At 39.7% G+C, this 9,165-nt stretch overlaps 1 protein-coding gene and 1 pseudogene across 1 annotated transcript in view; both read left to right on the forward strand.

The window, feature by feature from the left end:
• LOC146400134 (uncharacterized) overlaps positions 1-3,625 on the forward strand; it is a 37,599-nt gene extending 33,974 nt beyond the window's left edge. The window contains exon 5 of the mRNA XM_084978604.1: positions 3,460-3,625. Coding sequence (XP_084834730.1) covers positions 3,460-3,483 — 24 coding nt within the window. The 3' untranslated portion in view covers positions 3,484-3,625. The remainder of the gene's footprint in view (positions 1-3,459) is intronic.
• Positions 3,626-5,650: 2,025 nt separating this feature from the next.
• On the forward strand, positions 5,651-6,395 carry LOC100624756 (large ribosomal subunit protein eL13 pseudogene; annotated as a pseudogene).
• The last annotated feature ends 2,770 nt before the right edge of the window (positions 6,396-9,165 follow it).

A 9,165-nucleotide genomic window follows, 5' to 3' on the forward strand; every position in this document is an offset into this window, starting at 1 on the left:
CAGATTTCTTATTTTCCTAGAGACTCACATGTGGAAGCCTCTGTCTTTTGTTTCAATCTGTAGTGATTGCCCTCTGGACCTGCTCTTCCATGTTGCTTTATACTGTTTCCTGATTTCTGAGGCTTTCTGTCTTGATCTATATCCCTCTTTTGTGGGAGAACATCTTTAGTAAAATCCAGAGGAAGTTGGACAGAAAATAAATTTTCTGAATCCTTGAATCAATGAAAATGTCTTTAGTCTGTCCTATGGCTTGAATGGTACTTTTCACTCAGAATTCTCAAAGTTTTGCTTCATTATCTTCTGGCATTCATATCGATAACAGAATTCTGAAGCCATTTTCTTTCTTGCTCCTTTGAATATGACCTATTTTTCCTTTCTAGAAACTTTTAGAATTTTTCTTTATCTCTGGTGTTTTAAAATGTCACAATGAGGGAGTTCCCGTCGTGGCGCAGCGGAAACAAATCCAACTAGGAACCATGAGGTTGCGGGTTCGATTCCTGGCCTCGCTCAGTGGGTTAAGGATCCGGCGTTGCCATGAGCTGTGGTGTAGGTCACAGATGCGGCTTAGATCCCACATTGCTGTGGCTCTGGGGTAGGCTGGCGGCTACAGCTCCAATAAGACCCCTAGCCTGGAAACCTCCATTTGCTACTGGTGAGGCCCTTAAAAAAAAAAAAAAAAGTTTACAATGACAGACTTTTCTGTGAATGTTTCTTTTTCAGCCACTGCTCAGTGTGTCTGGGCTTTTTCAATTTGTAGACTCCTGGGGAATTTTCCAGTATTATTTCTTTGATGATTTACTCATCTCTATTTACTTTCCCTTTTTGCAGAAATTCTACAACTTCGTTTTTGACCCGGCTGGATTGATCCTCTGTTTCTCTTTTATTTTCTCTTTTCTGTATTTCTCTGCTTTCTGGGGGAATACATTAACTTTCTCTCCAACACTTCTTTTTTAAGAATTTTTATTGAACTATAGTTGATTTACAAGGTTATGATAATTTCTGCTGTACAGAAAAGTGATTCAGTTATACATGAACACACCTCCATTCTCTTTGAGATTCTTTTCCCATATAGATTATTACAGAATATTAGGTAGAGTTCTCTGTCTGTGCTATATAGCAGGTTCCTGTTGGCCAATCATTCCATATACCACAGTATGCATATGCCCCCAAACTCCCAGTCTATCCCTCTCCCCCCAACCCATCCCCTTTAATAACTTTAATGTTTATTTTCAAAGTCTGTGAGTCTGTTTCTTTTCTGCAATTAAGTGTATTTGTATTCTTTTTTTTTTTTTTTTGTCTTTTTCCAGGGCCGCACCTGCGACATGTGGAGGTTCCCAGGCTAGGGGTCGAATGGGAGCTATTGTCGCCAGCCTACACCAGAGCCGCAGCAATGCAGGATCTGAGCTGCGTCTGCGAGCTACACCACAGCTCATGGCAACGCCAGATCCTCAACCCACTGAGCAAGGCCAGGGACAGAACCCGCAACTCCACGGGTCCTAGTTGGATTCGTCAACCACTGAGCCACAATGGGAACTCCTGTATCCTTTTTTTTTTTTTCAGATTCCACATATAAGTGATATCATATGATGTTGTGACATATCAGTGATTTGTCTTTCACTGTCTAACTTCACTCAGTATGATCATTTCTAGGTCCATCAATATTGATGCAAATGGTATTATTTCATTCTTTTTTTATGGCTGAGTAATATTCTGTTGTATACATATACCATGTCTTCTTGATCTGTTCTTCTCTTGATGGATATTTAGGTTGCTTCCATGTCTTGGTTAATGTGAATAGTGCTGCAGTGAACATTGGGGCATGTGTATCTTTTTGAATTATGATTTACCCCAGGAGTGGAATTGTTGGATCATGTGGTAGTTCTATTTTTCTTTTCTTTTCTTTTTTTTTTTTTTTTTTTGCTCTTTAAGGTCACACCCGTGGTATATGGAGGTTCCCAGGCTAGGGGTCGAATCAGAGCTGTAGCTGCTGGCCTACACCACAGCTCATGGCAATGCCAAATCTTTAACCCACTGAATGTGGCCAGGGATCGAACCCACAACCTTATGGTTCCTAGTTGGATTCATTTCCTCTGTGCCACAACAGGAACTCCTGGTAGTTCTATTTTTCTTACAACACTTCTACTCATATTGTTATTTTGGCTATTATATTTTTAATTTCTAAGATAGCTTTTATATTCTCAGTTTATTTTTTATAGAAATCTGTTTGGGTTTTTTAATTGTCATAAAATCTCTTACTTCCTTGAAAGTTCTGGAATTTCAAAAGTAGTTTTGTTATGTTGTCTCTGTCCTCTGGGCCCTTTTGTTCTGTTTACTTAGTTTAGGGTGATTAGGTGAGTACCAGCCATTGGGGGGTTACAGAATTCCCTACCTCAGGACTATTCATTTTCTGCTCTGCAAAATCAGTTACTGCTACTTCATCTGATTTCAGTGTTTCAGAAACTGTTGACATTTTTAATCTGCTGTTGTTTCTTCTCCCATTCTCTTAATTTTAGAGAGATTCTTAAGCAGGAAAGGAGATAAATTCATATGATCAATCTGTCATCTTCAACTAGGATCTATTGAAGAAATGTAAAAGCTCTCAAAAATACAATTTTTAGATTACTCTTACTGGTTGTCATTAATGGAAGTAGCACGATTTATAGAAGTAGTCTTTAAAGCTCACTTCTAATCTTTCTATCTGAACCCATTAGCTCAGCTGGGCAGAGCATGGTAAACTAATGCCAAGGTCATGAATTTGATCTTCATGAAAGTCAGTTAGCCTTACTTAATTTCGCAGGCTTCATCTTTTCCTTCAACTCACAGAGAAAGTCAAGAATGTTGCTTTAGGTAGCTATAAAATAGACAATGAATAATCCAGCTTTCATTTTACTGCTGTTGTTAAGATTCTTTGTCCTATGCTGCTGTAGGAACTTAAAGGGAACAAAAACACTGGCAAATTGAGGGGAAATGTTAAGGAAAAGAATATAGGCATATGACTACAAAGCAGTTCACTTCTGCTAGGGAAAATCAAATATGCCTAAGATTGTTTCCCCAGAAGTGGACTCGGATGGTGACTTGTGGAGAAAGGTTTATTGAGAAGTACCCTTAGGGACAACAGCTGTAAGGAATGAGGGCAATGTGAAAAGTTGATCTTTGATGCAGTCACACTAGAGGCCTCAGCTGATGCCCCCAAAAGTTTTGGAGCTGGGAGTTCCTTCAGATTTATTCCACATTGAGACAAGAGGCTAGACTTTTATAACCTCACATCGACCAGTTATTGCATGAGAACTATCCTTAAGAAGGAAGCATGAACTTCTTATCAGCTGATGGCGATTTCCAGTGTTTTGGGCTGTCAGTCAGTTGGGGTAGCACACCATAGGGTCCACTATCCTGTGTAAGGCACTGTCCTCTTGAAAGTTCAAGAGCTGAAATATTGGTTCTTCCTTTCATTTCTCCTAGATTCTTATGGGGAGAAGAAGATGAGTGGTTAAATGGCAGAGATGCAACTACATTTGGAATGAGAAGGAACAAAGGATCTATTCAGTCTATAACCAGATAATTAGCTTCTGAGAACGGAACAAATGGAATAAACTCTCCAGGGGTTTGAGTATTTTTATTCCAAGTGATTTTTTGGCATTTGTAAATTTTGAGTATATTTACTTTGGTTAACAATCATTCTTAAGTTTTGAACATGAAGCCAAAGTTGCTATGTTTGTTTAGGTTTATAGTATTAAATTTAGGGTAAGTTCAAAGATAGTACTTCCAGGAGAAAGAAAACACTGAAAATGTATTTCAACAGAAATACAGAAAATACAGAAAAGTTCTTACTAAATTAGTTCTTACTAATTTTTCACTCTTTCTTTATGGAGGAAAAGGGAACTGGTAACTTTACTAAAAATAGATGTCTTTGAGCATATATATTTTAAAACCATTTTATTAATACATTATTTTAATATTTATTACAGTGATATTGCCTATACTTGTACTTTGATGTTGTCAGTAAAATATATGTAATACTAAAAAAAAAAAAAAAAACCCAAATTAGCTGAGGGAAATAGGATACTAGCTAAAAACACTCCCATTTCCAGCCTTCCTCCCCTACCACCACGTACATCTTGCTCACTCTTTCCTTCCCCTTGACTAAGGTTTATGTACTTTATTTTATCTTCAGTAATTACATTTTACTCCTTGGAAAAGGTAAAGAAGTGTAATTAACATCTTTTGATGCATTTTCTTATTGCTGAAAAGTCAGAAACTCAGTTTTTTTGTTTTTTGGTGGTTTTTTTTTTTTTTTTTTTTTTTTTTCCTAGGGTCACACCTGCAACATATGGAGGTTCCCAGGCTAGGGGTCTAATCAGAGCTGTAGTCACTGGCCTTCGCCAGAGCCACAGCAATGCAGGATCTGAGCTGTGTCTGGGACCTACACCACAGCTCACAGCAACGTTGGATCCTTAATCCACTGAGTGAGGCCAGGGATCAAACCCGTAACCTCATGGTTCCTAGTTGGATTCGTTAACCACTGAGCCACGATGGGAACTCCAGAAATTCAGTATTTTGAAGTGAAGATATATCAAAATCATTCAAAACATAGCTAAATAAAAAAAAATGGTCTGAAACTTTAATTCTGTTCTCTTAAGCGCAAGTCTGTGGAAAACCAAAGGTAAAGAAAGAGTGGGGGGAACTTCACAGCCTAAAAATCTATTTCTCATTGTTTCTGGGAAATTGAAGAACATTAGTCAAGAAACCCAAACTTTAGAATAGGGAGAGAGCAAATTTTTGTCAGGTGGTGATTTAATGGGTTCGACATGACAAGATGCATTGTGAATACAAGCAGTAGCTGAGTCATGTGTAGGGAAGAACTAAGCTTCAACAGGCAGCTGAATTTAGCATCGTGTGGTAATTGAGAACAAAGTAAGTTGGCTTCTCTTTGTCACAATAAAGGATGGGAAGATGGTTTCAGCTTCATCTCAGTGAATCTTTGGGAAACTCTGAAGATTAGACTTACTTGGTTAGATTTTGATACATATGCTCAATGGATCCTGGCTTTATGTCAACAAGGGCTCCATCACCCATGAAACATTAGAGCTATAAAATTTAGAAGGTGCTCTTGAAAGATAGTGAAAAATAAGTCTTCTTGCCTCGTCTGTTCTCCAGCCTTCTCATTCCATTACCAGAGGCAAACATTTTTTTCCATTCCATTCTGTTGTGTATTTGCCTCTAAGATATTCTAAAATGTAGGCTTTAAAAATCCACACTTTGCTTTCTATTTTTGCTGCCACTAATTTCTTGTCACTTAAAATCAATGTAATAACTTTGAAAATGAATATCTTATGAGTTTATTATAGTAAACCTTTGTTGGCTCTTAATGATCAACTACTACTGTTTTTTGTTTTGTCTTTGTTTTTTTGTTTTTTTAGAGCCGCACCCACGGCATATGGAGGTTCCCAGGCTGGGGGGTCTAATCCAAGCTGTAACTGCTGGCCTAGGCCAGAGCCACAGCAACACCAGATCCGAGCCGCATCTTCGACCTACACCACAGCTCACGGCAACACAGGATCCTTAACCCACTGAGCGAGGCCAGGGATCGAACCCGCAACCTCACATGGTTCCTAGTCGGATTCCTTTCTGCTGTGCCACGAAAGAACTCCCTCTTAATCAATTTTTTTCCTACTTGTTTTAATCCAAAAGTCTTTTTTACGAAAGGAAGAAACAGCCTTCCTTTCCCCTGCCGTGGGCCCTCAGAGGAGGCCCGTTGGCCGCAGCCATGGCACCCAGCAGGAATGGCATGATCCTGAAGCCCCACTTCCACAAGGACTGGCAGCAGTGCGTGGCCACATGGTTCAACCAGCCTGTGTGCGAGATCCACAGGCACCAAGCAAGACAAGGCTGGCCGCATCGACCCATGCCCTGTGTCAGGCCACTGGCCGGTTGTGAGATGCCCCACGGTCAGGTGCCACACGAAGGTGCACGCCGGCAGAGGCTTCAGCCTGGAGGAGCTGAGGGTGGCCGGAATCCACAAGAAGGCGGCCCGGACCATTGGGATCTTGGTGGATCCCTGGCAGCGGAACAAGTGCACGGAGTCCCTGCAGGCCAATGTGTGGTGCCTCAAGGAGTACCACTCCGGGCCCATCCTCTTTTCCCAGGAAGCCCTCGGCTGAAGAGCTCAAGTTGGCCACCCAGCTGACGGGACCGGTCATGCCCATATGGAACGTGTACAAGAGGGAAAAAGCCAGAGTCATCATGGACGAGAAGAACTTCAAGGCCTTTGCCAGTCTCCGCGTGACCTGTGCCAATGCCTGACTCTGGCATACAAGCAAAAAGGGCCAAGGAAGCTGCAGAACAGGATGTGGAGAAGAAAAAATAAAGTGCTGTTGGCATCTTGTGGTTAAAAAAAATTTTTTTTAAAAAGGAAGAAACATAGGAATTGACTCATTCAATATAAATATTTATTGACTACCTTTTATGTGACAGGTACAATTCTAGACAGAGTACTGAAGACAAAGTTCCTCTTCTGATAGAACTTACCTTAGAGTGAGGGAGACAGAGTATAAGCAAATTAATCAATATATAATGCAATTTCAAGTACTGATAGGTGCTAGGATGTAAGGTAAAGCATAGGAGTTCCTGTTGTGCTTCAGTGCAAATAAATCTGACTAGCATCCATGAGGATGCAGGATTGACCCCTGGCCTTGCTCAGCGGGTTAAGGATCCAGTGTTGCCATGAGCTGTGGTGTAGGTCTCAGATGCAGCTGGGATCTGGCATTGCTGTGGCTGTGGCATAGGCCAGCAGCTACAGCTCTGATTTGACCCTTAGCTTGGGAACCTCCATATGCTGTAGTTGCGGCCCTAAAAAGGCAAAAAATAAAATAAAAATTAAAATAAAGCAGAGTAGGAGCCTAGGGTGTGAAGGTCGTGGGGGCAAAGTAGGGGGAGAATATTAATAAATCACAGTTGATGGGTCACTTGTTGACAAAAAGGTAGGAACCAGTTAATTAACACTGCCACTGGACTCAAGAAGTAGGTTAGTCCCTTTTCTTCACACCCTTCTTAGCATTTATTTGTAAGACTTAGTTCGTTTGGTTTCAGCCTTCCTGATAACTTTATGTTGGAGCCAATCTCTTATATTTGCTCTTGGCTATGGACCCTACTTTCTATCGTTCATATATTTTTTTTTTTAAGAATTGAGATTACCATATGTTGTACACTTGAAACTAATATAATGTCATATGTCTATTATAATCTCAGTTTAAAAAATACAAAAAGGCATAATGGAGGAACACTACCACCAACAAACCATTTAAAAAGAAAAGAAAAGAAAAGAAAACAATTGGGCCTAGCAGAAGCTTTCTGTGTAGTAACTACAGTGACTTCTCTGCCTCTCTCTTGGTTTTAGTCTTCACCAGAGACATTTGGAAATGCTTCCCCTAATATGTAGCCATCCTTCCGTAGGCCATGTCTGGCTTCTCCCTGTACAAACCTTGAGGCACAATTCATTTTTTTTGTCACATTCCCAAAAAACAAATCTGCTCCACAAAATACTGAAAAGGAAAGCCAGTTTTTAATAAATATTTAATGAGAAGAAATAGGTGAGTTATAAGGTGTACCACACAGCGAATAAATTTTAAACTCTGTTAAACATTTTTTCCCCTTCCTAAAATGCTGCCAGCCACAGTTTCTTGCTTTTTACCTAACCCTTTATATACCTTCCCCTTAGATTAGTTCTAGCACTTTTCAACTTCTCCAAGTTATAATTTTCAACCTTCCCATAAACTTTTGAAGCCTAGCCTCTCTAATTGGGTTTAGCAAAGCCAGTCTGTCCGTAGTCAAGGATTTTCCTGCTTCCTTTCCCTTATCATCTTATTTATTTTGTTATATTCCCAATTGTCTTTTTCCAGGCCAAATTTGTGACTCTTGTTCTCTATACCTAGTTGCCACCTGTCTCTTCTGTCTGGATGTCCCAGAGGTACTTTATTTGATCATGTCTCAAATTAAATCAAACTTGCATTCTTTCCTTTTCCTGTCTTTTCGCTTTCTGTTTCAGAAAACGGTACTACCATCTACCCAGATAGGCCATGGCAGAGACTTGAACCATCCTTGACTCTTCCCTCCTTTCTCTTACCTTCTGTGTTATCACTGCTCCCATAAATTAACAGGTTCTGTTGAAACTATTTCCTGAGATATTTTAAATCTGTTTCTTTCCAATCCCAACTGCCATAACGAATGGGTTTCTTCTCAAAAATTTACAACAGTGCTCTTTGTTTAACAAATAAAATTAAAAAAAAAAAAACTTCTTTGATTTAAAAAATGGACAGTGGTGTTCCCTGGTGGCTCAGTGGGTTAAGGATCTGGTGTTGTCACTGCTGAGGAGAGGGTTTGATCTGTGGCCTGGGAACTTCCACATGCCATCAGGGTGGCCAAAAAAATGGATACTAACATGAAAACAATTTATTGTGATCAGAAGATTGTCAGGTTTCCTTCTCATGAAAGCCATTTTCATTGATAAATTTGTAAAGATCACTATCTCCTTTTTTAAAAATATTTATTTTCAGGAAAGATACACATGCCTCTAAAGAGAAAAAATTTTATAAGGTATCAAACCTGTTTTCTTTCTACTTGTTAACTTTTTTTTGTTTGTTTTTTGTTTTGTTTTGTTTTTTTTTTTGCTTTTTAGGATGGCACTCATGCCATATGGAGGCTCCCAGGCTAGGGGTCGAATTGGAGCTACTACAGCTGCCAGCCTACACCACGGCCACAGCAACAGCAGATCTGAGCTGCATCTGCAACCTACACCACAGCTCATGGCAATGCCGGATCCTTAACCCACTGATCGAGGGCCAGGGATCAAACCCGCAACCTTATGGTTCCTAGTTGGATTCATTTCCGCTGTGCCACATTGGAAACTCCAATTTTTTTCTTTTTTTAAATTGAGGTTTTGTTGTTTTATCATATTATATTGTGTCAGGTATACAACATAGTGATTCAAATTTTTATAGATGATATTCCATTTAAAGTTATTATAAAATATTGGCTATATTCCCTGTGTAGTACCATATATCCTTATAGCTAATTTATTTTATGCACAGTGGTTTGTACCTCTTAATCTTCTACGCCTGCTTCACCCCTCCTCCATCCCCTTTCCTTACTGGTACCACTAGTTTGTTCTCT

This window comes from Sus scrofa, chromosome 9 (genome assembly GCF_054392235.1).
Source record: "Sus scrofa isolate SSC_HxYL_T2T_F1_AM1 chromosome 9, Sscrofa_HxYL_maternal_Yorkshire_Landrace_v2.0, whole genome shotgun sequence".
NCBI lineage: Eukaryota > Metazoa > Chordata > Mammalia > Artiodactyla > Suidae > Sus > Sus scrofa.